At 48.9% G+C, this 25,668-nt stretch overlaps 8 protein-coding genes across 8 annotated transcripts; 3 read left to right on the top strand and 5 right to left on the bottom strand.

The window, feature by feature from the left end:
• Positions 1 to 65: 65 nt before the first annotated feature.
• Positions 66 to 1,008, bottom strand: ABOM_006257 (SDR family NAD(P)-dependent oxidoreductase; the record flags this gene model as incomplete). Its single annotated transcript, XM_022533386.1, has 4 exons — positions 66 to 152; positions 217 to 297; positions 349 to 456; positions 517 to 1,008. 4 exons carry the CDS (start codon positions 1,006 to 1,008, stop codon positions 66 to 68), a joined length of 768 nt encoding a protein of 255 aa, XP_022389338.1.
• Positions 1,009 to 1,276: 268 nt separating this feature from the next.
• Positions 1,277 to 1,825, top strand: ABOM_006256 (cupin domain-containing protein; the record flags this gene model as incomplete). The annotated part of the gene is made up of 1 exon (XM_022533385.1): positions 1,277 to 1,825. The coding sequence occupies one exon, from the start codon at positions 1,277 to 1,279 to the stop codon at positions 1,823 to 1,825; it is 549 nt and encodes a 182-aa protein (XP_022389337.1).
• Positions 1,826 to 2,327: 502 nt separating this feature from the next.
• On the top strand, positions 2,328 to 6,681 carry ABOM_006255 (FAD binding domain protein; the record flags this gene model as incomplete). The annotated part of the gene is made up of 9 exons (XM_022533384.1): positions 2,328 to 2,645; positions 2,698 to 2,744; positions 2,804 to 3,503; positions 3,565 to 3,803; positions 4,302 to 4,458; positions 4,518 to 4,643; positions 4,706 to 4,780; positions 4,837 to 5,680; positions 5,744 to 6,681. 9 exons carry the CDS (start codon positions 2,328 to 2,330, stop codon positions 6,679 to 6,681), a joined length of 3,444 nt encoding a protein of 1,147 aa, XP_022389336.1.
• A 706-nt stretch (positions 6,682 to 7,387) lies between these two features.
• Positions 7,388 to 8,017, bottom strand: ABOM_006254 (SDR family NAD(P)-dependent oxidoreductase; the record flags this gene model as incomplete). The annotated part of the gene is made up of 2 exons (XM_022533383.1): positions 7,388 to 7,643; positions 7,704 to 8,017. The coding sequence occupies 2 exons, from the start codon at positions 8,015 to 8,017 to the stop codon at positions 7,388 to 7,390; spliced, it is 570 nt and encodes a 189-aa protein (XP_022389335.1).
• Positions 8,018 to 8,716: 699 nt separating this feature from the next.
• On the bottom strand, positions 8,717 to 10,205 carry ABOM_006253 (FAD-binding oxidoreductase; the record flags this gene model as incomplete). Its single annotated transcript, XM_022533382.1, has 3 exons — positions 8,717 to 9,540; positions 9,596 to 9,719; positions 9,777 to 10,205. 3 exons carry the CDS (start codon positions 10,203 to 10,205, stop codon positions 8,717 to 8,719), a joined length of 1,377 nt encoding a protein of 458 aa, XP_022389334.1.
• Positions 10,206 to 10,871: 666 nt separating this feature from the next.
• Positions 10,872 to 12,338, top strand: ABOM_006252 (putative MFS transporter; the record flags this gene model as incomplete). Its single annotated transcript, XM_022533381.1, has 2 exons — positions 10,872 to 12,024; positions 12,121 to 12,338. The coding sequence occupies 2 exons, from the start codon at positions 10,872 to 10,874 to the stop codon at positions 12,336 to 12,338; spliced, it is 1,371 nt and encodes a 456-aa protein (XP_022389333.1).
• A 537-nt stretch (positions 12,339 to 12,875) lies between these two features.
• On the bottom strand, positions 12,876 to 13,992 carry ABOM_006251 (Ulp1 protease family protein; the record flags this gene model as incomplete). Its single annotated transcript, XM_022533380.1, has 7 exons — positions 12,876 to 12,936; positions 12,991 to 13,542; positions 13,591 to 13,610; positions 13,658 to 13,707; positions 13,762 to 13,776; positions 13,844 to 13,871; positions 13,936 to 13,992. The coding sequence occupies 7 exons, from the start codon at positions 13,990 to 13,992 to the stop codon at positions 12,876 to 12,878; spliced, it is 783 nt and encodes a 260-aa protein (XP_022389332.1).
• Positions 13,993 to 15,067: 1,075 nt separating this feature from the next.
• ABOM_006250 (putative Rho guanyl nucleotide exchange factor) lies at positions 15,068 to 20,879 on the bottom strand (the record flags this gene model as incomplete). The annotated part of the gene is made up of 2 exons (XM_022533379.1): positions 15,068 to 16,252; positions 16,308 to 20,879. 2 exons carry the CDS (start codon positions 20,877 to 20,879, stop codon positions 15,068 to 15,070), a joined length of 5,757 nt encoding a protein of 1,918 aa, XP_022389331.1.
• Positions 20,880 to 25,668: the final 4,789 nt, after the last annotated feature.

Raw genomic sequence — 25,668 nt, 5'->3', positions numbered from 1 at the left:
CGATTAGAGAAGATACATATTTGCCTTCTAGTAACAAGCACTACATTGCATATATCCATACGTATCTACAAGGAAAATCCAGCATCAATGACAACATTCATCCCAGTAATGGATTTCGAGTTTGCAAGGAACTTAACTTGCTCTGCAACGTCCTTTAATGTATTTCAGGTCAGTAAGCCACATTTACATGCCATATAAGATACACTATATTCTTACCTCCGGTGTAGCGAATCGCTTCAAGACATTCTTCTCCCGCACGGTGTTCAATTTTTCTTCTGGGAACTGTCGCCCCCAGTCCTATAGACAATATTAACAGATGTCCACGACACTAAAAGATCACGGGCATACCGTAAGCAAGACACCGGGTGAGACGGTGTTTACTCGAATATTTGGCGCCGCAATGGCTGCCAGGCTTTTAGAAAGGTGTATAAGGGCAGCTTTCGTTACAGCATACGGCTATGCCACCAATATCAGCCAAATGCTTTCACAAATATCAAACCCTCCCACAATACTCACCAAGGAGCTGCCGCTTGGCTTAACACCAGCAACACTCGCTGTGGCAATAAAGGCCCCCTGGGTCTTCTCCAGGTGCGTCCTGCATTCCTGGAACAGGAAGAAATGGCTCTTAACATTCATATTAAAGCACCGGTCCCAGTCAGCCTCGTCGTCGGCCTCGTCAAGATTCGCAAAATTTGTCATCCGTGTCCAGCCAACATTTGAGACCACTATATCCAAGCGGCCCATTTCCTGAAACGTTTGGTTCACTAACCGACGAATATCAGCTCTATCTGCCATATCTGCTTTTAGAGCCTGGAATCGGGGGGATCCTGTCGACTGGGTATCATTATCTCTCAAGGAGTTCAAATCTCGAATGAGACTTTGTGCAGGCTCTGGGTTGGATCCATAGTTTAGCATAATACTAGTATCTCCCTCGGCGGCGAGCGCATGAGCGACAGCGGCCCCAACGCCTCGCGATGCTCCAGTTATCAGGGCAACTTTCGGAGACATTGTTCACAATAATTTGCACATTTAGCTATGAGTTCGGATACGCTGACTGCCCTATAATATATAGGTGTAGAATTCAAACGATCGGATGAGCCTCCTCCACCTGCGGAGCAGAACATCGGCTCCACCTGGAGAACCCTCATCCACAAAGTGGCTAAGGGATTTAAGAGTGGATTAACCATGCCCTTTTATCGGGTGCAACAACGAAACCATACCTGATCATTTCCACTCTCCATTAAACTCCTATATTCTCCTGAAAGACGAATCAAAAATGCAACACAACGGACTCCGCCCCATCAACCGCGTGATCACAGACCACGACGCTCAAGGGACGACCAGATTCCAGGATAGGATCCCTGAACCCCTCAAATGGCAGCAGCTAGCAAACGGTGCCCACTTTTCGCTTGCCTACGGGACGAACGAGGTCCCCGTCAACTTGACCGGCGAGAAGGATCTCAATGTTTACCAGTCGTTGCTGGGAGATCTCCCGGGTGTTACGATTCCCGGCGGCACGGTCTTGCGTGTCGTGGACATGAACCCTGGGGCCATCTCACCCATGCATCGGACTGTCAGTCTGGACTACGGAGTGGTGCTCGAAGGAGAGGTTGAGCTGGTGCTGGACTCGGGAGAGACGAGGTTGCTCAAGCGAGGCGACATCGCGGTTCAGCGCGGGACAAACCACGCGTGGAGGAATACGAGTGAGACCAACTGGGCTCGGATGTTATATGTCCTCCAGGAGGCTCAGCCTTTGCAGATAAATGGGGCTACACTTGAGGAGGACTATGGGGGCGGGATGGACGATGTGAAGCCTTCCAAGTGAACGAGGCGGCAACAGGGAATGGAGGATTCAAACCAAGGATAATAAACAGAATCTGTCCAATTAGACCAATCCAAAGTTTTTACATCTATTTTCATAAACTGTTCATGTCTCTCTGGAAACACTTCGTTTTGGTTGGTGTGCGGCGGTTGGATTAGTCCACTCCGCCGTATGCCCTGACCGGCATACTCAGTAAACCATACCTAAGAAAAAACTTCCCTCCAGCACTAGCACTAGTGCTTTTAAGTTGCATTGATACCAAAAACTTGCACTCCGGAGCTCAAGCGATGCTATTTCGGACTTCTGTCCGGCCTCTCTTCACCCCGTCGACATGCCCATTCGGAGGTGGAGCCGGTGGAGGAATCTCCAGTGTAAGACGAACACCATGCCTCGCTCATAAGAAACAAATAAAACCCTAGTTGTACTTAGAAAGAGAAGAGTACTCTACATACAAGCCTGCAGACCTTTTACTCGTTTCCCTTGTGCTTTTACCATCACTCCCATCATGCCTGCCCGCCATCTGAAATCAAGGTCAAACGCATTGGCTGTCTCCACAGCTTCTCAAGTCGATGTCAGCTCAGTCGTTAAGGGCGTGATAGACGATGTCCGACAGAATGGCGATGCAGCCGTACGCAAGTACTCTGAGAAGTTTGATAAGTGGTCGCCAGCTTCGTTCAAGCTGTCCCAGGCAGATATTGATGACGCGATTGCGGCCTGTCCCCAACAGACCACCGACGACATCAAAGAGGTCCAAAAGAATGTGCGTGCATTTGCACAAGCTCAACGCGAGTCTCTGAAGGACTTTGAGTATGAGATTCAGCCTGTAGGACCAAATCAATCTCCCATTGTACTTTATCTTACTGACGTTCCTCTAGGGTGTTGTTCTGGGACAAAAGAATTTGCCTATTAGCTCCGTCGGCGCGTAAGTGAAGAGTCTAGAGAAAAGAGATTCTGAATTAGAGTAGACCTTAACATAAACAGATATATCCCTGGTGGGCGGTACCCTCTTCTTGCATCCGCCCATATGACCATCTTAACTGCAAAAGTTGCCGGTGTGCCGCACGTCGTGGGGTGCACTCCACCCATTGCTGGCAAGATTCCTCATGCCACAATTGCAGCCATGCACCTTGCTGGTGCCGACGAGATATATCTCCTCGGCGGTGTTCAGGCGATCGCTGCAATGGCCGTTGGTACTGAGACCATGCAAAAGGTGGACTTCATCGCGGGCCCCGGAAATGCTTTCGTGGCTGAAGGCAAGAGGCAGCTCTTTGGGGAGGTCGGAATTGACCTCTTCGCTGGACCGACCGAAATCCTGATTGTTACAGACGATACGGCGGATCCTTTTACCGTTGCTACCGACATCCTCTCCCAGGCCGAACACGGGCCTGACTCTCCTGCAGTGATAATAACTACATCGGAGAGCGTAGGCCGGAAGGCTATTAAGATTATCGATGAATTACTCAAACACCTTTCAACTGCGGATGTGGCAGGTGTTTCGTGGGAGCGATTCGGCGAGGTGATTGTTGTTGATACGATGGAGGAAGCGTGGAAACTGGCAGATGAATATGCCAGCGAGCATGTACAAGTCTTTACGAAACGACCCCGGGATGCATTGGACAATATGACAGCATACGGAGCGCTTTTCTTGGGTGAGAAGACGTGTGTTTCTTACGGGGATAAGGTATTCCTGTGTTTTCATTTGCCACTACTACGACCAGGGCCCAAGTGCTGATACTCTTTAGGTGATTGGAACCAACCATGTGCTCCCAACCAAGAAAGCAGCTAGATATACCGGTGGCCTCTGGATTGGAAAGTATCTCAGGACTGTGACATATCAGGAGGTGGAGAGTAGCAAGGCCAGTGGCGAATTGGGCAGGCTCTGTGGACGAGCAGCTAGAGCAGAAAACTTCGAAGGCCATGCTCGGTCTGGGGACTTGCGTGCGCAGAAGTATCTGAATGATCAGTATGATTGGATCAAGCTGTATCATGAGGAGAATCCTACGGTATAGATAGAGCATTGAGACAGCGACTTGCACGAGGGACCCTACTGTATAGCTACTAGCTATTCTACCTCATTAAACAGACCAATGCATTCCAATTTCATAAATTTTAACATCATTCTTTTCTCAAAGTGTACTTTTACAACATTTTTCCTGTCCAGCTATGGTTGGATGGTTTATGCACGGTGTAGCTAGTAAAGGCACCACATCCTCAGTCAAGACTCAATCCTTCTATTGTCAATGCCGATATGCTTGTCATGATACGCGGTACACTCATCATCCCGAGACATATAAATGGAACCTCGGGCGTATATCCAGTGTAGAGATGAGTCCCCCACCCCCGGGTAGGTGGGCCCGAGATCAGCCCCAACCACCGACGTTCACTTCAACACCAACATTAGGAAATTCTGACATATAATAAGTAACCTGAGGCATGTAATGGTTTATCATGCATTGTGCAAACATCAATCTCATATCAGTGTATTCTGTGTCGACAACATGACCCAGCTCAACGAAACATCCGTTACTCCCAATTCGGGGAGCGAGAATCGCCCCCTCAAGGTGTTGGTCGTTGGAGCCGGTATTGGCGGACTAACGGCCGCTATTGCGCTCCGTAAACAGGGCCACGATGTACAAGTGCGTGTGATACTCCTCACTCTGGAAGCATGAATGGTATAGGCTAACATGCGTTTTAGATATTCGAACAGTCGCGGCTGGCAACTGAGACTGGAGCTGCGCTTCATATTGCTCCGAACGCGAATGGAATCCTCCGACGTCTGGGGATATGTGCGGAGGAATTCGGTGCAAATGCGTTCGAGAGGGTGCGTAGTCATTTCAACCTTGCATACTATTCTTGGATTCTGATTCTAACGAGTTGCTCTAGTTGACGGAATACACTGCGAGCGGCAAAGTAGAAAGGTCTATGGAGCTCTCAGAAAATCATAAGATATGGCAGCATGTTAGACTCCCCACAACCACTATTATTTTCAGTTTCTAACTATCTCAATTCTGCAGAAATGGTTACTTGCTCATCGCATTGACTTATACAACAAGCTGAAGAGCATAGCAACCAATGCTGAGGATGGAAGACCAGCCATTCCTTTACGAACATCAAGTCGAGTGGAAAATATAGATGTTGAAGCCGCACGGATTACTTTGGAGAACGGTGCGAATTTTGTAGGCGATATTGTTCTCGGTGCCGATGGGGTTCACTCGATAACAAGAAGTGCGATTCCCGGAGGCGATATCAAACCATTTTGCAGCGGCAAGAGTGCATTCCGGTTCCTAGTGTCTAAGCAAGCCGCCCTTGATGACCCGGTCACTGCACCTTTGGTTAAACACCCCGGGGAGCTGTGTATGTGGTATGGAACAGATCGTCGCATTGTTATGTACCCAACCTCCCAGAACTCCGTCCTGAACTTCGTGGTAATCCATCCCGAGGCCGAGTCGGCCGATCAGGCAGCCGACGGGTGGGATCAAAGTGGAAACCTCGACAGAATGCTTCAAATTTTCTCCTCCTTCGATCCCACAATTCTCAAGCTCTTAGCCAAGGCCGATCCTGAAAGTGTAAAGGTATGGAAACTCCTTGATATGGAGTCGATTCCACAGTGGCACCATGGACGTTTGGCTCTTCTGGGTGATGCTGCGCATCCGTTCTTGCCACATCAGGGACAAGGAGCAGGAATTGCAATCGAGGACGCAGCTTCGCTTGCTGTTGTTCTTCCACTAGGAACCCCTGTGGAGGAGATACCCGAGAGACTGCAGCTTTACCATGACATCCGTTACGAGCGCGCAACCCAGGTCCAAGAATATTCTCGGATACTTGGTGAAGATCGGGCCAATGGCAAGGAGCTTGATAGTGAGTAGTATGGCCCCATTCTGTTCAATCTAGGAAGAATTACTGACTACCATGTACTGATAGTGTACGGGTTCGTTAACTTCAACTGTGGCCACGACGAATGGGACAACTCCACTCAAAAGCTCCGTGAATGGACCTGGAAACGGATTCCTAGCCCCTACTGGCGGATGCCCATTGCCTTCGGGCCTATGCCAGGTCCTCGCCAAACACATCTCGGAGTTCCCAGAGACGGAACGAAGTCCACCTTCACCACTGCGTCAATCAAATTCAAGACGTCCCGAACAGTTCTCCAGAATCTGTTCCCACCCGGCCGGCGTGGCTGGCGCTTTGCTTCGCCCGGCACCGTCGCCTACGCGTCCTTCGCGAAAACCACGCTGAACAAGATGGAATGGCTGGGCGGCTCAGGATACAGCCACATCGGTCTTTATGTCCACGGCGTCGAATACGTCAAGAAAGACGGCTCTACCGTGAAGGGCTCGTACCTCCCCATCCTGTTCGAATCGCTGACGGATCCGATTGTCTCTGGTCGAGAGGAGCTAGGTATGCCCAAGCTGTACACGTCTATCGATGTCTATCGCCGAGCGACATCTTATCGCATCCGAACTGGCTGGCAAGGCGCACTCTGGGGTAACTTCCTTCTTGAGGACCTAGTCGAGATTGACCCGTCGTCTGCATCAGGTGGAATCAGTGGAGAAGCAGACGCTGGTATGCTAGCATATAAATACATCCCAAAATGTGGCCGCGCAAATAAGAATGTGCCGGCGGAGGAGCATGCCGTCTGGGATCCGTTCTCAGAAGCGACGCCGAAGCCCGCGCCAAAAAGGGTGTACACGACCAAGAAGGCGAGTTTTCAGATTGATGCTCTGGACTGGGAACAACTGCCCACATTGCATCATGTCATTTCACGGCTGGCGGAAGTACCTGTCTACGAGGTTATAGGGGCCAAGGTCGTTGAGGGTGAGGGTGTTCCCGATGTGTCGGGGGCGAGACCAATCGAGTAAATGATGCTGTCCTATTTTTGATATTTGAACTATCGGGTGGTGTGCCTTATAGTGATGGATATTGGGTTGGATATTAGCATATTGTTAAGTCCCTGGTAGTTGTGGTATCTTCGCCAATAAGCTATTCCTAAAATATATATCCAGTTATCCCTATCCCGACTAATCGTCAACCTCACCGCAAAGACTTGAGAGTAGTGCAGTATGTAGGTAGAGACCCATGACAACCCTCCTCCACCTCCCCATTTTCATTCAGTCATTAATTCCCAAGAAGGCTTCACCGTTCAATCCCGAAGCAAAGAGCACCATATGGAGCTCTCATCGACCAGGGATGCAGGATCCTAGACTAAGGATTTTTAGCTAGGGCACCTTGCTAGGAAAACTTCAAATCCCAGCAGAACGGGACCCTCAGTGTATTCAAGGCAAGCTTGGTCCACGGCCGGATCAGGCCCAGAGAACAAATCAGACGCAACTTATCAGACCTGAACTACTAAAACAGAATACGGAAATCTGGGATATTCTTCTTGTATTTGCTAGACAGTTTTGCTTCAATCGTAATCATGGTATGGTGATTTCAGCATAGTTACTGAGTAGGAAAGCAACTATCCACATGTATGTCTATGATAGCTTTCTTTCGAGTCATTAATGCCATTCCAATCCGCCAAGTTATCAATGTCCTCTCTGACAGGAAAACAGAATGCATGCATGTTTAGTCAACGAAAAGCCCACCAGATGCAACAATATGTGCTCCGTTGATCCATCGTGCACGCTCCTCACAGAGGAATGCGACCGCAAAAGCGATCTCCTCTGGCTCCGCCATTCTTGGTCCAACCGGGGTTTGGTCGATAACGGGCTGCAAAATCCTCATCTGGTCTTCGCCGGCAGCCGCAAAGCCTTCGGTCTTTGTAGGACCAGGGCTGACAGCATTAACTGTGCAGCCATATTTGGGTGGCAGCTCTTTAGCCCTAGATCCACCTACTTAGTCTATATCACGAACATGGACCAAGGATTGTAGCTGCACCTACCAGCATTTTGTAAAAGAGTCCACCATCCCTTTTGTTCCCGCATAAATGGTCTGGTTTGGCGGAGGCCCACGGCCGGAAATGCTCACAATATTGACAATCCTCCCATACCCTTTCGTCAAGTGAGGCAAGCTTGCTTGAGTCAGGAGGAATGTACTCCGTCCATTTGTATTGACTAACAAGTCCCAGTCTTCGAGAGTCTGTGATTCGAATGGCTTGTTCACGGCAAGCGCGACACAATTCACCACAATATCAATTCGGCCCCATGTCGAGACCGCAGCATCTACTAGCTTCTGTGGAGATGTCGCTAACGACATCTCCGCTTCAAGGGCAATGGATGGTGAGGGAAGAGATCCCACCAAATTGTCTGCTTCCTCCTCAAGTGCTCGAACGGGTAGTTCACCACTGTATTCGCACCACGGGATGAGAGTTCTCGTATAATTGCCGCACCGATTCCTGATGAGGAACCGCTGACGATTGCTACCTTGCCAGCGAGGCTTTTCCCGTTCATTGTGTGGTGGGATTGAGGTGTTAGATGGTTGGCTACCAAAGTTGTACGGCTAGAAGCTGATGATCTCATCTTTGATTACCTTGCTCTGTTATCTGTGATTTCCGGACGAGAAATAAGGTCCATATCATGAAATGACCTGGTGAGGGCCCGAGTATCCGTGTGAAGACGCGCGTCTCAGTACGTAGCTAGGCGATGGAGGGAGTATCAATGCGGGGAAAGCTGATTTCCCCCACATCCCGGGGTGCTCCCACAGCCATCCACTTCTCAGTTAGACAATTGACTGTATACGTGCCTTTTCTGGCGTGTCTAGTGGCTGGGCTGTGTGGGTACTCTAACCGCAGCCGAACTGCATGAGGTAGAACGCTCACCCTGTCAGTTTACGGTACTCAACCCCGAAGATTTGTTAAGCCAGGATTTTGGTCATGCCAGGATAGGAGTGGACAAAATCTGAGCTAAATTTGACGACGATCATATATATCAGTTGACTATGATATGCGGTTGTTATCTACAGTTTCCATTCATGTGCATTTAGCAATCCTTGTGTTCCTGAGATGTCTCCCTGATCCAAATATCCACATATCCTCCCCGTGGGATCCCATTTCCGACGAATCTCCATCAGACGCCGGGCGTTGTCGTCAGCCCAATATCGAGTTTTTCTCACTTGAAAGTCCGCGTCTCCCAGATATGCCCCAACTGAATGTCGTTCGACTTTCCGCATAATGTTTTGAACCCATGTCTGGCATCGGAGGTCATCCTTCTCATCCTCCCATACGGTATACAGCGCAAAATAATGGTCGGACTGCATGCTCAACGCCATATCGGGGAGTTTCCGACGACTGCAGGGGTTCATTCCAAACCAAAGAGCGAACGATTTCTTGTGCGGAAGTGTAGTAAACGCCTCCTCTAGAGCAGCAGGAACATCCGCGTCGTTGTGTATGTAAGCATTATCGGCACAATAGCGGTGACCTTCTGGGTTTGCTTTAGCTTGGTTGATGTATTGGTTCTCAAGACTGTCTTCCTGACAAAACCACTCAACAATAGCCCCTTCTGGTCGTGTCTCCTGAGCTGGGGCAAGTGCCCGTTCAGCTTCTTGTGCGGAGGACTTCATGGTGACGAAGAGGATGAACAAGCATAGCTCATCTTGCCCCTCGGGGTAATGAGCCACAGCGGCAATTTCGGTATCATCATCAAAATCTGGGGTGATTGATATGATCCAACGGAAGGCCTCATGGTAATGTCGGATGGGGTAGACATAGCCCGATGACCGGAAGCCACCTTTAGGGTACGGAACGAGGTCGAGATGGAACCGGGTCACCACGCCAGGAAATCCTGAAATCTTGCGTTAATTACTTTAACTGGAGATTCAATGAGTAACGAAACATACCTGGCCCGGCTCCACGAGCGGCCCAGTAGAGATCACGGTTCTGCTGCGAATTGCAATGCACCAAGTCCCCACTGGCTGTCACCACATCTAGAGCGCGAACACGTTCGCAGGCCCATCCCCAGTTCTACATATCTTCATGTTAATTATACATCAGAATCAAACGATCGAAGGCGGTTCATACTCTGCAATTCCAACCCATTCCGCCCTGAAGTAAGAAACCACCAATGCCAACGTCCGGGCAATGGCCCCCAGGGAACATCAGCCCGTACTCCGTGGTCAACACACTATTGATATCCTTTCCGGTCATGCTTGGGGTTGCCCATGCTATTCTCCTCTTCGAGTCCACTTCAAGGTGCTTGTAGTTACCCAGGTCGATCAAGATCGAATTGTCACGGACGCTCCACGCAGCCCACGAATGGCCGCCAGAGCGAATTGCGACCCGACAGTTATTCTCAATGGCCAGCTTCACTGCAGACACAATGTCATTCTGGTTACTTGCCTTTGCCACGGCTAAGGGGTACCGTTGAGGGCGACGGTGGTTGAAGACACGGCCCACGCGGGCGTCTTCATAGGTGTCAGGATCCGCTGTCTTGCGCCAGGTAATCTGCATGATGTCTTATTCAAACACTGGATGTGCGGGAAGATGACATCCAAGATACGATATCATATTTAACTAATTTCCTCTGAATCCCCCAGCTGGTTCCCCCGCCCTCTACGCTGGTTGCTGCCGGGTATGTGGGGAACGAGGGCAACGTTCGAATACTCATACCCGGTGGGCCCGACGCGTGCCAAAGCGATTAAGCTCAGTTAGCGGCATTAGCTTATTTTCTGCCCCCGTATGTCCACCTCCGCTTAAATGCATACCCAATTCCCGCCACGGAAGCTTTTAGGGGGAACAACGGTTATGTATTGTCATTCCTGGTATGCCGATGCATAGACCAAATGATGTCTCCAAAGGAAGTCGAGCCCGCTTCAGTTGTCCCTCGAGGCCACACCCTGGGGGACTTGCGTCTGCGAGATCATGAGACAAACGAGATTATTCTGATTCCGACCCCATCCAGCGATCCCCACGACCCACTAAACTGGCAAGCTACTCCAGTTGGCCCCATTAATCCCCCACCACATATGACTAACGACTCGGGTTCAATGGCTTAGGTCGGCGGCATTCCGGTACTATATCGCTGTTCTCGTCTGCCTGGCGGTGCTGCTGTGCAACTTTCTTGCGGCTGGACCAACCGTCGCAATCGAGCAGACAACCATCGATTTCCTTGGTCCCATGGGCTCAGATGCCAGTGCCCACATTGCGCGGGTGTCCTTCTTCTACAGCACCACTTCCCTCATGCAGGGAGTGGGTATGCTATTCTGGATGCCTTTAATCATCAAGTTCGGTCGACGGCCCATATATGTCATCTCGTTTGTTCTCTACGTGGGGACGGGCTTATGGTGTGGGTTTGCGAAAACCTACTCTGTGGAATTGGCAGGCAGGATCATTATGGGTCTGGCTGCAGGTGCAGGGGAATGCCTGGGGCCACTGACAATCACGGACATCTTCTTCCTCCATGAAAGAGGTGCAGCCATGTCACTCTACACGGCGGCTTTGTCGGTTGGGGTGGCCGCGGGCATCATAATCGACGGTCTCATCACCATCTCGCTTCACTGGAGATACATCTACTACGTGGCTACTGCATTGATCGGCGGCGTCACTCTGCTTGTTATTTTCACGTTCCCGGAGACCACATTTGATCGTAACAGTGCTCTGGAGAGGGAGGCCGCATCGAACGCCTCTGTAGGTACGCAGACAGCGTCAAAGTCAGCTGTAACATTTGAACATCACGAAAATGCTGAGTCACAGACAGTACATATCGGAAAAATGTCTTCATACCTCAGTTCCCTCCGTCTATTCAACGGCATCCATACATCCGAGCCGCTGTTGCGCATTTTTCTCAGACCAATCGTGCTGATCATTCTTCCACCCGTACTATGGACATCACTGGTCTTCGCTGTTACCATCGGGTTTCTCGTGGCCATAACGTCCAATTTCGCCACTGCCTTCTCGACAACTTATAACTTCGCACCCTGGCAATCCGGCCTGTGCTTTATTGCAGGCTTAATCGGATCCCTAATCGGCATCGCCTTCGGCGGCCAGGTGTCAGACTGGGTGGCGGATTGGCTCACCCGGCGCAACAACGGCATCCGGCAACCCGAGATGCGTCTCCCATCCATTGCCATCGGGGGCGTATGCGCCCCTGCGGCACTAGTACTCTACGGCGTCGGGATAAATAACAACCTGCACTGGATAGCCCCAACCGTAGCTCTAGGACTACTAAACTTCGCCATCGTGCAAGCCACCAACGTCGCCATGGTGTACGTGATCGACAGCTACCGACCGTCCGTGGGCGAGGTAACGGTCTCCATACTAGCATTCAAAGGTACGTCCGATCTCCACCCATTCCTGCCGAGCGATAACAATCAAGAGCCTCCCTTCCTCCTGGAACTGCAACTGATTTGATATGATATAATACTAGCGGCATTTGGATTCCTCTTATCGTTCTACACAAACCCCTGGATCAATTTGGAAGGATACAGCAAGGCATTTGGAGAAATGGCCTGTATCGCTGGCGTTGTTGTCTTGATCGCCGTGCCGTTTTATTACTGGGGTAGAGCCGTTCGCTATCGAACCTGGAAATGGCGTATCATGCAGAAATATGGCAGATGGGGGGCTGATCGTGACGTAGGCGAGTAGCGGCGCTTATGTGTACTTCTTGTTTAAGTGTAGGCTTTGAAGACTTACTCGAATATTGCCGTCCGTAGTGATTCGGCTGATCATCAAAGGCGTCAATCTGACAAAGTAGCAAGCAAAAGCAAGTAGAGTGAGGTTTCAAGTGTTAGACCTATGATTATGAATTGCCCATATCCTGGCCGAATGGCTTCCCGCCATATAAAATACATTATGTAACATAAGAAGAGGGTTCTTTTTAGGTTTAATAATGACGGTTAATGCTAGTTGCGGTTGGTAGTATGATGGATTCCACGAAATAAGGAAAAAAAAAAAAGAAAAGAAAAGAAAAGAAAAAAAAAAGAGAAATAAGAGAAAAGGGAAGGGAAACCATGAGAGCGTAAAACGATGCTGAGAATAAAAAAAGTGAAGTGGTAAGGTCCCCGCCTTATTTCATAACCATATCCTCCCTGACGTATACATTATCCATAGACTTGAACTCCGCATCCTCTGGACGCCTTCGCTGATCTCTTGTTTTCATATATACCCCCGAATATACTTTTATCATTCAATTCGTGGAGGGCCAGGGCTTGCTGACTTCTTCCCTAGTGGGCTGAGACTCGCTCTGTTCAGCCAAAGATTAGCATAATCGCGTCAAGGCACTTGTTCAGCGACATACGACCTCCGACGTTCACCTTCCTTTCGGAAGCCATCGATAATCTTCGTCATCTCTTTTCTCCCACCGCGGGCATCTACTTTCATTCCACCGAGACTCATACTGACTTTCTCGCTGGCGTTCGCAGTCAAGAGTCTTTTCAGCAGCAAATGCCGCATACTCAGACACACAAACACACCACAGTCGCTACCGTTCTCTTGTACTGGCGAGTCCTGTAGATGAATGAATCGAATGGCACGATTGAGTAAGGCGCCAAACTTCATGGTCACCGTCCGGGCTTCCCAGATGTTTCCAGGAGGAAGTGAGTCGTAATGGAATGCTATCCCATCGACAATGGATATGAGCAGTAACGACCAGTGACTCCCACCCTCAGCTTCAGTTACGTTGCGACAGTCATTGATTGGAAGAAAGACGTGCGTAGTCCGCGTGAAGTCGGGTAAGGCCTCCCGAAGCGTGTGCGGATTGGGTGTCTGCAAGATCATGAACGACATGCTGGGCCGCAGAAGTACAATGTTGGATGATTTATAATGGACGAGAAACTCGCGTTCCAGGTATCTGAAGAAATCAGTTTAGGCGATGGTGGTACAGGCCCAGTCGACTTACTCCTCCCAAAAGGATATGACCTGTGATAAATTAGCTACAATCCATCGGAGGGTGCGATCACACCCACATTATCTGTGAGCCAGTCATTCTTGAGTGATTGCATATCCTCTCTCGTCACTGTGAAATGTCAGGTCTTCTATTAACCGAGTGCCAAGAGAAGCGCATACATACATCGAATGTCATAGTCTGTGTACTCCAGTCTAGTCAGACATTATCCTTTCCAGAGACCAGTGTCAATCAACCATGCACTCACAGCTCAAATACGCATCATCGGGGTTCAACTACTGGCGATAAGCTTTCCGTCATGGATCCGACATGGCAAAGGCCAAACAACCCAAGGCCTACCGTATCACCAAACCGCTTCATCCTCTTATGCAACTTGCCCAATCCGCCATCAAGCATCCTGTCCGTCTTTATCTTGCGCGATGATCGCGAACCTCAATTATATTATCTATCCACAAATCTCTCTGAAAGGCGGCAATCGGTGGGCCTGTTTCTGCCGAATCGAGGGGCCGTTGTAGAGAGCGGGGGACGGTTTCTGTGCATCCGATAGCTATCGAGCGCATGTATCTGAGGCCCTATCAACCGTTTCCGATGGTGAAGCGGTTTAAATTCGTAGCTCCTTGTGGATTCCTCTGCCAGATGAAGGGGGAATCGTCCAATCCGAAAGATGGAACAAGCCGGGATTGCGGTGGTTGACCAACTTGTGTTCGGCAGTGGAACAAAGAGGACGAAAGTGGAGTTGATTCTAACAGGGACAAACTGCCAATCACCTGGGGTCAGATAGAAAGAATGGTATTAAAGCAATAGCCGAGTGACAGGGCGTTCCCACCTGTGGTGCACGAGAAGTCGCCCCTTGCGGCGATACGATTGAAGCCGTTCCGAAATCCCGCGACGTCACTGTGGCTCCGCTTGTGGCTGGTGTACATACACGTGACGTAAAACTATACAGAAATCTCTCTCTTCCTATCACTATTAAAAATAGTTCACTATATTTAGCATTCTACTTTTGCGCATACCACACATTTACATTCAACTTCTAGTTCCATTTTAACAACTAAATCAGGGGTATCTAAACGTACATTGGAGTGTCTCTGGTAGATTGTGCCTTCAGTAGCACGAGAAACCGTAAACACCTTCGCAAAAGCAGAGAGTAACATGTATATCCCCGCGCATACCAGACATTTCAAAAACAGAATCAAAGCAGATAACCTGGCCACCAGCCAACAGTAGACTGGTTGCCACCAGACAACAAAGAAAGAAATGCAGATGCGAAGAAACGCCCCCAAAACTTCATAACACATATCATAAAGAGGAACGTGAAGGCCAATAACTCCAGGGCGGCCTTCTATGGAGCGTCAACGTTTTCTGGGGTAGATCCGATTTAGGCTAACAGACCCAGCATACCATGACGCTGGCGACCTCCATGCAAGATGTACAGTATTGAAACAAGCAATAATTTCATCAGATAGTGACTTTAGGTGGAGAGTTTCGCAAAATGCTTATTCCAGATCCAGCCAACCTGGCGAGTTGGGTCATCCTGGTTCTTGGCTAGCCACAGCTCGCCCTTTTCGGCGATGACATCAAAAATCTCTCCGGCGACATATGTCAAGTAGGGATACCCGGCCTCTCGTCGGGCACGGTCTATGTTGAACTCATTAATACTAGCAGCAAGGAATAGCACTGCCGGTTCTTTAGGTGGTTCGTTCTCCTGGGAAGCATTGTCTTGTGGGTTGTCCGACATTGGCATTGCGGAAGAGAAAAATCCTGAATACCGACCACCGCCAGGTGAGCTCGGCTGTTCTTCGGTTGGTCTGTCACTGCTCTCAGAAGGACCAATGACGTCGACGAGGAATGGGGAATCAAGGCTCAACCGAGGAAGGCTTGGGCAAGACTCTCTGCTAGAGCTAGGCGGGGGTCCAGAAGCTGATGAGCTAGTAATCTGTTGCAACATCTGACTCCGGGGTAGTTCAATCGAATCGGGCGCAGCACGACCCGAGAAAGTTGAATCAGCACGCTTGCGTCCAAGAGAGATTTGGGACTGGCTATCAAAACTTGGCGACTGGAAAGGATGACTACCACTGCCGAAATCATGGGAAGCTTTAGGTGATTCATCCATAATAGATCCAACGCGAGTGCTGGCGCTATTGACTGTTGATGGGCGCCGCGGTGAACTAATAGTTGCTCCGGTTGAGGGAGTGTTGAAATTAACAAGGTTGACAGCATCGGCCAACAGCGACCCATTGCAAATGCCTAAGGACAGTACCTGCGCCTCAGAGAAGCTGAAACTCGCATTCCAATCACCAATTACCTTCTGGATATCGTCAGGGAACGAGTCCACTAAGGGGCCAAGTTTCTCCTGCAAAGTCTTAAACCACGACGTTTGTATGTGGACAAAGCTTTTCAGGCAAGCCTCCATCAATTTAGCGGTAAGTGAGTAGAGTTTAGGAAGTTCGTCTTTAAGGGCCTCATTGAGAGCGACAAATTGCTCTCCTTGCTCGATGGTTTTCTTGTCCGGTTTGTCCCCTCGTTCCTTGATGCTCTTGAAGCGGGCATAATCCATTAGGCGTTTGTCGCGCTTTTTCATCACTCTTTGTGGTCCATCATGAAGCTTAAGCAATGTGACCATTGGGTCAATGACGCTCTTACGAACGACAGCGATCTGGACATTGTCAGTCATTCGGGACACAAACGCTTCCACAGTGTATTGTACTTACATGCTTGGGTAATGCCTCTATCATCACTTCTTGGATAGCTGTCTTCAGCTCGTCGCATTTGCCCTCGATTTCATGGTGAGCAGTTGGGGCGACTTTGATGAACTCTTCTACTGCGCTGGTAATTTCACCAAAACAGTCCATAGATCCCTGAACTTCACTCGTATACCCTTCCGCATCCCGCATAACAACTTGCAGTTGCAAGAAATTGTTACCGAACCTCTGGGATAGAGTGTCGTATTCCTTGTCTTCAACCAAGTCGGAAAGGCCAACCTGTTGCTTCAGCTTCTCTGTGCGACGCCCAAATGCCTTTGACAAGCCTGCCCTGACATCAGACTCTTTTCTCTTGCGGCCCACGACTTGCCCCACGACATCTGCACGTTTCTTCAGCTCATTGATACGAACAGAGATGTTCGTAACTTCTTCAAGAGCACTAACGAGTGCAGCACGGTCTGGGTGATCCTTAGGTGTCGATTCAAGGAGTTCACTCAAGAGAAGGGGGTATTTCAAGATCCGCTGTACTGGCTTGACGAGCAATGAATCTAGATCCCACGCTGTTGTGAGATCGGATGCCCAGTCCCGACATTCTTTGAGCCAGATAGCCACTTTCGGGTTCTTTTGCAGAGTCTGAAGTTTCTTATTGGCAGCATCATGGTTCTTCAGGTAGTCGGCGTAGACCTTCTCCATGTTTGCTATATGCGCTATGAATGCCTGCCCAATGAAGGTTGCATTATCTTTCTCCAGGTCTGAAGTGCTAGTTCCAGTAGAAGATTCTTGATCCGTTCTCACGATGGGATTGCGCGCGTTACGCCGGCTGGTCCACCGCTGGGATTTCGGCATTATATAAACACTTTTCGCTGCCTCTTTGAGAGTATCCTGGAAAGCCATAGAGAATTGTACGACTTGGTCCGAATTTGCAAACAGGACTTTGACATCTTCCGTGGAGAGATCTAAGCATGAACTGGAAGTTCCCTTATAAATATCATCCACGACTTTCATGTCCCTTCCGAATGTATATTCGGTATCAACTAATTCCTTTATGACATGTCGCCGCTTCTTCAGTTGACGTTGTTCCGGGGATGGGGATGCGGTTTGTGGGCGAGGGTGTTCTGAAGTCGAAGGAACCAACGAGGTTGCCGATGAGTCCAAGGTCTGTGAAGAAGGAGTTGGCTCAAGTCGCCGGAGAGAGGAGTCTTCACTGCTATCGGTGCTTTGAACAGGCCCCAGCGGCGCGAAGGCGGCGTTCGAAAAGATGTTGGGATGAGCTACGGAAGTCTGTACGAAACGATGTGCAGTGCTCTCTTGAGTTTCAGAGGGTGGGGCTGGAGGGTCATGGCGTGGTATAGGAGGTGGTGGAACATCGTCATCATCAGACTCTTGAGGTGGATGCACATTGATTGCCAGACCTAAGCCTTCGTCGGTATCTTTCGGACGTGCGTCGGGAGTCACTAGCCGCGGCATCGGAACACCATCAACTCCCTGGCTGCCATCAATTTTGGGGGCCTGAGGTGATGATCCTTCATCGGCGGCTATCTGCATCCAATCCATAATTGATGGAGACGCATGCTCCCAGTCATCGCGTAAAAACAAGCTCGCCGAATGTCGCATGCGTTCTGAGTGTGGGATAGCGTCAGTTTCCGTTATTAGGACAGGATCGTCGGTGAGACTCTCAGTTCTTCCTTCATCTCTCTGCTCAATCCGGACATGTGGCGGCTCTGGAGACGCGCGTATTGCTGGCATAGGAAGGTTATGACTCCTGCCACTTGCATGCCCTTCTATGTAGAGCTGACCCACACGTTTAGAATCCCATCCACCCAGTCTTACTAGACTAGGTGTGTCGGAAGGCCCGAAAGGATTCCTATGTGATACAACTTCTTTACTTGGCTCTGTTACCGCACTGGCTGCCCGGGGCAATGCATGAGGAAGTTGATGATCGATGACGGACGGAGTGCTCGAAGATGCAGAGCATGACTGAGTAGCAGCCTCCTCGCTATCCTCGGCGCAGTGATGTATATTAGAGAGATCGTCATCGCTGCCCTCACATTGCCCACCCGAAGAATTTTCGTGGTGCAGGGAAGATGACCAAGAACTCATACTCCACCGGTTCACTGATTCGCTCCCAGTAGTACCCCGCTTGATGTAAAGATCACGATGCTCTTGGTTCTCGCTGCTATCTATAGAATCTTCGATAGCCAACGCATCTCTCAGAACAATGGGAATAGACTCCTTTTCATCATTGTCAGAAAAGCCATAATCTTGCTCGTCACACGATGAATTGCTAGGGCTGGAATCGCGTATACGCATTATTTGGCTCAGCAGGGTTCTGTGCGATGCATGTAGAGTTTGTTTGGAAAGCTCATCCTGAGGTTCTGGATCAAATGCGGTGATATGGCTCTCGTTGGACCCTGCTGTTACGGCAGAGTCAGGTCGCAGGTCGCAGGGTGTCGACTCAAATCCTTGACCGTTCAAAATCATTTCCGGGTGACCTAATGTTGGTGAGTCCATCGTCATCGGATGATAGTCTGTTGTGTTTCGAAAGTTCTCTGATACAGACACGTCTGGGTCGACGCGAAGCTGTGGATGGGCCTTCGAAGCCTCTTTCTCGGGTGTCATGTCTTTCGTTTCATGTCCACAGTCGCCAAATTCCTCGATTACCGTTACGTTATCTTCGGGCTGTACAGAAGCAATCACATCTGTAAATCCAGTACACTGTTCTTTAGGTGTAGAAGGCCGAACAGGCTGCTCTGTGTCTTCTTGAGCTTTGACCTGGCGTCGGAGCTCTGCTGCTTTCTCTTCTTTTCTCTCATTCTCTTCGACTGTGCGATTGAAAGCCTGTTGGATTCTCTGACGCCGGGTTGCAAAGTCGACATTACCCAATTCTGGCAGTCGTCGCTCTCGTAGCTTAGGGTTTCGTGACTCGCGATCACGGTTGATTTTTCTTTGGAAATTCGAAACTGTTTCCACCACTCTTGAGCGTGGCGCCGTTTGGGCAGTTTGTGAGACGGGTTGACGTGGTCGTGAACTACGCAGAGGGGGCGACTTCTTCGGGGGAGGAGCGGCTATGTATGCCTCCAAAAGGGCGCCCCTTTCAGGGATGTACTGACGGGCCCTGCCAGGGGCCACTTCCCGCCTTGCATGCGGCGGTATCGAAAACGTTGCTTCGTCCTCATAGGTCAGTTCACGGGCGGTATTAGACGCCTGTCTGGGAGATGGCTTGGGTAGGCGGCTAACGCCTTTCGGCGGTAAAGCGATCTGCTGCGCAGATCGGTTGCCGAAAGCTAGCTCGGTTCTTGTTGGCGAAGACGGCGAGGAATCACCCGAGGCGGAAGCTGAATTAAGGCGGCGGGAAGAGATTGGGATGCGCGACTTGGAATGTGGGCTCTCTAGGGATGTCCCGGAGTGCGGCTGTAAGGGGGGCTGGTCCGCCATATGGGGATCAGAAAGGCACACCGCTGCACCTCCAGGACGATCTCCAGCGAAATCACTTCTTGTCCTTCGGTGATTACTCGTGTTCGAAGTGGTATTAACAGCCTCTAGAAACGGCGTATGTCCTAGATACCAAGCAGTCGGAGTCAGAGGCGTCAAGCCAAGTGCTGATTCGGGATGGTCTAGAAATGCTGGGTTTGGGCTCGGGATGGTCCCTTCAGAACCTCGACGGCGCAGAAGTGGCGGTGTTCCATATCCCAGGCTGTGAAAACTCGTATCCAAGGCAAGCGATTCGCCAAACGTGGGCCGCTGAGAAAGGTCGGAAGAGCCAGGACGGTTATCTTTGATATCACTTGTCCTCAACCGAGGAAGAGAACGTTCTGAGGGTATATCTAGATCAAAAGTGCCTATCGTATTCCACCGAGGAATTGGAGTTTTCTTAATTGACGAATCGTGAGTTTGTCTCAGACGGGAGGCAGTCTTGAATGGTATTGATCCGTCCGTGGGGCTAGCCGGGCTGGCAGTCTTGGATGTAGACGTTGACGGTAGTGGGAGAACTTGATCTAGATTGTTGTTGAACTTGTTCACGAGATCCTTAAAGGAGACCTGTCGCGGCCTCACTATCGAGGCCCGTGCTGGCGGTGCCCCGGTATTATATCCAAACCCAATGTTTCCGTATGATGAATCCGAGAGCGAGCGAAATGGTCCTGAGCTTTCCACGGACGACTTTGATGGGTGCGCTGGCCCAGAACACACCCGTTGAAATTGTGTCGGATGATTTTCGGCAACTTCGGCGTTATCGATCTCAACCATCAAAGGTTCGCTTGAACCACCAGGAGTATCACCGTTTGCAGCCAATATGGATGGATTTGGGCGATAGTAGTCGTCAGGGTCGGGGGAGGATCGGTCGTTTGAGGATAGGCTTGCGGTTACAGGCAATACTGGCGAGTTTGTGGGACCCTGTTGCGCAGAGTATGTGGTACTGGCAAGAGGCGGTGCGGGAGAAGAGGTAATTAGTGATGTTTCAAAGGAGTCATCCGTCGGGGCGTCATAAAAATATTCGTTGGTGGTCGGAGAAGATTGGCGCCGAAGCTCATGAGGGTTGCCGTTCAGAACGCAAGAAACGTGCTCGACATCACTGCCGGACATCTTGCATTCTTTCAAGCAGATGGTCAGTGTAAATGTGTCGTTCAATACTTTTTGAGTTCTCTCTGTTTACAAAAAAACAACAACAAAAAATAAATTAAAAAAAGACGATTTATCCCACCGAAATGGTTGGCGGTGATCCTTCCTGTTCGAGGGTGCTGGGCTTGTGATGCGTTGTTCACAGCTGGTAGGCCACAGATGAGGTTGCAGATTGACCGGCCGGAACTACAAGGCAATCATCACCGGGTAGCACCACGCCAGTACGGCGTCATATTTGAGACAGTATAGCAACGGAACCACCGGTGTGGTGCTGGAGGTGTGTACCTCTTTCGGAGATTGCACAGAGTTATTTGATGCTTAACCCACCGCTTAATGGGTGAGGAGTAAATAGGCCACAGGCGAAAAGAAACGAATGAAGGCCAGTAAACGGGGCAGCGGCAAAGTGTCTGTTTTGAAAGTCAATGAAAGACCAGCGAAGTATAGGACTCGAGTAAGACGGACGGGACGAGCGTTTGCACAGCGTCGCGTCTAGCAGGGGTGTTGGTGTTGGAAAGTGAAAAGCGGAGGGTTATCGCAAGCGGGTCGAGAGGGGTTGTTGAGGTCAGAGAGGCAGAGAGGGAAACGAGGAGCAAGATGGAAAGTGATACTAATGACCGCAAGAGTAACCAGAGAGGGGGGCGTACAGTAGTAGTATTGTTGTTGCGCGGTACTGTATGTATGTATGGAAGTACGTCAAGGTAAGGTCCAAGAAAGAAGGATGCCCATCAAATCAAATAAGTAGTAATAAGTCATCGATGACGACTGGGCATCGATCCTGTGGTCCTATCAAATAAAAAGGGCCGTGGGTGGGCCGACAGTTGGTTAGTAGTTCGCCCTGTTCCTGTTTGAATCTCTGACTGTGTCCACAGTCTTTATTTAGCCCACTAACAATCGGCTCCGTAAACATTACGCTCCATCCTTTACAGAAGTCAATTACGAATAAATAAGCGCGGAGAAAAGAAAAGAACTAGGGGTGTAAACAGAGGAGAAGGGGGGAGATATTGAATAAAGATAAATAAAATAAATATTTTAACAATAATTAATTATTTTATGCAAGCAAAGTCTGATTGATCTAATCAGTGTCATGATTTTCTGACACCCTACCTCTCGGGTCGGCATAATCGCCCGATATAACAGGACAGCGTTAGATTAACTAATATTCCCAACATAAGAGTGCTAGCTCAACAATTGATATCACCGCTGCCCAGTAAGATCTATAACCAGAAAAGGATGAAGGAAAAGAGACAGAGAGAGAGGGAGATTCGATATAGTATGTATCATACAAGGACACAGCTGCGTGAAATCATGTTCCAAAACGGTTTTGGTATTCTTGTATTATTACCTGATTACGGTCTTTAGCGGTCTAGTCTACCCTTATGGAGTAAGTCCCTAGCTCTCGGTCGAAATGTTAGGTAGATCTTGAAAGTGGTCCTCGGGTGTGAAAGAATAAGGCAGATAGAAAATTCGAGCGAATGAAAATTTCGGTCCGTGGAAGATTTAGAGGGGAAAAGAAAAAAAAAAAAGAAAAAGAAAAAAATTCTCCTCAGGACTACTAGTAGTATGTACGTACTTTTTTCCAATGGATCCAACCATGGTAGGAATTTCCTTTTTGTTTATGTTTCTCCTTGTCCCGTGCCTTTGTCCTTTCTACGGTCACAGCAAACGATCGGAACGATATTGCGTTTGCTGACTCGATCACTGATCATCAAGAGTCGATCTCTTTGAAGACATTTCCTTTTTTACCTAAGCGGCCGGCTCATCCACGGTCTGTTTCTAGCCAAAAAAAAAATCTAATTAATATCGAAGCCAATAGTTTCAAAAGCACTAGTAGATACTATGTCTGAGGAGTATATTCTTATATCAGACTAGTTGAAACTGATTGGACGAGTCTTTGATCAGTCTCTTTCAGCCTTCCAAGGTTTGGTTATCCATGTATCATTTTTGGATCGCTCCCCTGGGACTACTATTTCGGGCTCCACCCATCTTTGTTTGACTTGGAATTTCGGCTTTTCGTTCCTTTCCAGTTCCTTGCTTGGAGTTTTTAGCTTGTGCCTATGATAGAGTTTGTGTAAACCAGCTTGCTTCTCTTTGCTTGACTCCAATATTCCCTTTTTGACCGTATCCGTAGCATCAAAGTCGGAGAGATCATAAAAAAATGATACTAATTAAAATAGAATAAAATAATGACTAAATAGATAAATAACTAAAAGCTCATTACCAGGTAATTACAATGTATCAGTATACCGTTTTTTATCCGTTCCAGTTGAATAATCAATTTTACTCCCGTAGAGTTTTCAGTCCCAGACAACTTCTAATCAAAGTGTCTGCATGAAAAGTAGGCTGTCAAATGAGATTAACAAAATCCGATAGTAGACAAGACGGGAAGTAGATCAATAGAGTAGTCCTTATACCTCATTGAAGGTGAGGTTAAATAGTGTTTGTGACCAGTAGACAACAAATTTGACTCCTCTCATGGTTCCTAGAACATAATAATTTGTTCGAGAACAACCCAACCCAGTCAATCGCACATACTTCTTAGAGTCATAGGCTCTTTCAGGGATAAGGTATGCTTTTCTTCGCTCTCTCTCTCTCTTTTTTGTTCTCTCTTTTGCGTTCGTTATTCCTTTCCCTTCTAGTCTTATGCCATGGTAATTACTATGATTCTGCCATGTTTCGATTCGCGATATATGAGCAAGGGGGAAGAGGGGATAAGGTCATTCGATACCAGGTCGGTGTGCCATTGCAGTAGTACGGGTGCAACAGTGCCTTTTTTACCAATTTAGATCCTGTCCATACATCCCGAGTTCTTTGCCGCATGACCCGGGCACTTTAAAAGAGGAATGTGCAGGGGGGATGCCGAGTTTAATTTGATATACCGGGATCAGTGGCCGTTGCTTGAATGGGCAAGAGATACGACGTACAGCAGGAGGGGTTTGAACATGCGCTAAGTCGAGTAAATCCATACATACGTACAATTTCCGATCTCGAGTGATCAGAAAACGACTCTTCTTTGCTTTTTTCCAGCTGACCCCGGCTCAACTATAAGCTATTCTTCATGCTAACTAAGCTACCATTTAACCTCTTAAGGTTTAAAAAGCAATACTCCTGTACCCAGCAGACAAGGAAGCATCGATAGATCCCATTCACCATAGTTATTGCTCTCCTTATCGATTGTAGCCTACATCAGTACATCTGTCAATGTTCCTTCCGCTCGTTATTCTATGCAAGGATCCATCACGGTGGGAATAATGCGTTTTTATTGGCTCCAGGTCCATCCACTTCCTCATGTGTAATCATGTCACTGGCCGAAGGCTCATCTGCTTCGCCTAACATTGGTTCTTTCTTCCATCTGCCAGTCCGTCCGTCAATGGTCACACCGCTGGTTAGGACAAAGTGCGACAAGAGTTGAGTTATCTGCATGCGCTTAAGCCCAACTCACAAAATAGCCATGAGGGGGCAAAGTGGAGAGGAAGACTTCCTGTCACTCCTGCCACAGTGGATTACAATCCATCTGTCAAACGCAATCCCTAGGGACCAGAACCGTCAGGACAAGAGGCCCTGACATATTTCTCAGAGGCTGTACCAGAAAACAACCCCCGGACTCCGCAACAACGTGAGGGTGGAAGCATACCAGGGCCAGGCTGACCTGGTGGAGACGTAATTAGTTACGATTACCCTTCCTCGGGAATGCTGCTAGCGTTTGCGACCTTTCTAGACCACCGTCGTTCCAAGGATCTGGGTTGATGCTCCATGTCCGTGCGTGACTGGCGAGGCCAAACCACGACACTTTTCATTTTCGGCTATGATTTTCTGTTATTATATGCAGAATCGTCAGGCACAACAATTGATCGACACGCCATTGTCCTGTCCTGGACGATAATCCCACTAACACACTCACAATCAATCCGATTGACCCACAGAGACTTCCGATCTTTAGATTACAAACTTTCAGAGTTTTCGCCGTCACACATTCAATTTCGGCAGAAAAAGAAAAACGAGAGAAAAATTTATGTATTTACTTTCATGTTGGTTCTCTTTCGTCTATCCAAATCAGTTACTGGGTTCCATAGGCGCAGGGCCCTCATATATATCACACAGCGGCCCAATTGCCCCACATACGAGTAATGCAACTCACAACAATCTCGCTAAATGATTTTTACTCCAGGGTTACCTTGTATGCACAGCCAGCAACTCGGCCGTGTCAAGTCCCTCGGGAGTTTTCTTAATTCAATAGCCACCCGTCGGCCCGCCGGATGTAGCCTTTTTGCATCCGCATGTTTCTGGCAGAAACGGTCTCTGGCATGCGGGTCGCAGAGCCCTTTTAAGGTCAAGGATAATACGCCATGGCGTGTGCCCCAACTGCCACAACGAATATATGCAGCCATACCGCTCTGAATGAATACTATCAATTCAATGAAACACCGTTTGTTGGTCTGATTCTAGCATATTTCACGTTGATCGCGATAGTGTTTTACAAATGCTTTTAGCGTTCCATATACTTCGAGGAACATCGATTTTCGCCTTGCGCCAAGGCGAACAATACAAACCAAACAAACAACCCCTTCTCAACACCAGTGACCCCTTAAAGTGGCAACAGACAAGAACAACCAAATACAATAATACATAGTACCAGCTTCTCAATCGTATCTCAGATTTGCCGAATCCCAATAGGGGTAGCATGAGGCAACAACCTGCGCTGTGTTTCAGGACCTGCAACTATTGACTGATAGTTCTTTCAGGTGTTCGAGTTTCT

This window comes from Aspergillus bombycis (genome assembly GCF_001792695.1).
Source record: "Aspergillus bombycis strain NRRL26010 chromosome Unknown contig00040, whole genome shotgun sequence".
Classification (NCBI taxonomy): Eukaryota; Fungi; Ascomycota; class Eurotiomycetes; order Eurotiales; family Aspergillaceae; genus Aspergillus; species Aspergillus bombycis.
This window is presented reverse-complemented; position numbering and strand designations above follow the sequence as displayed.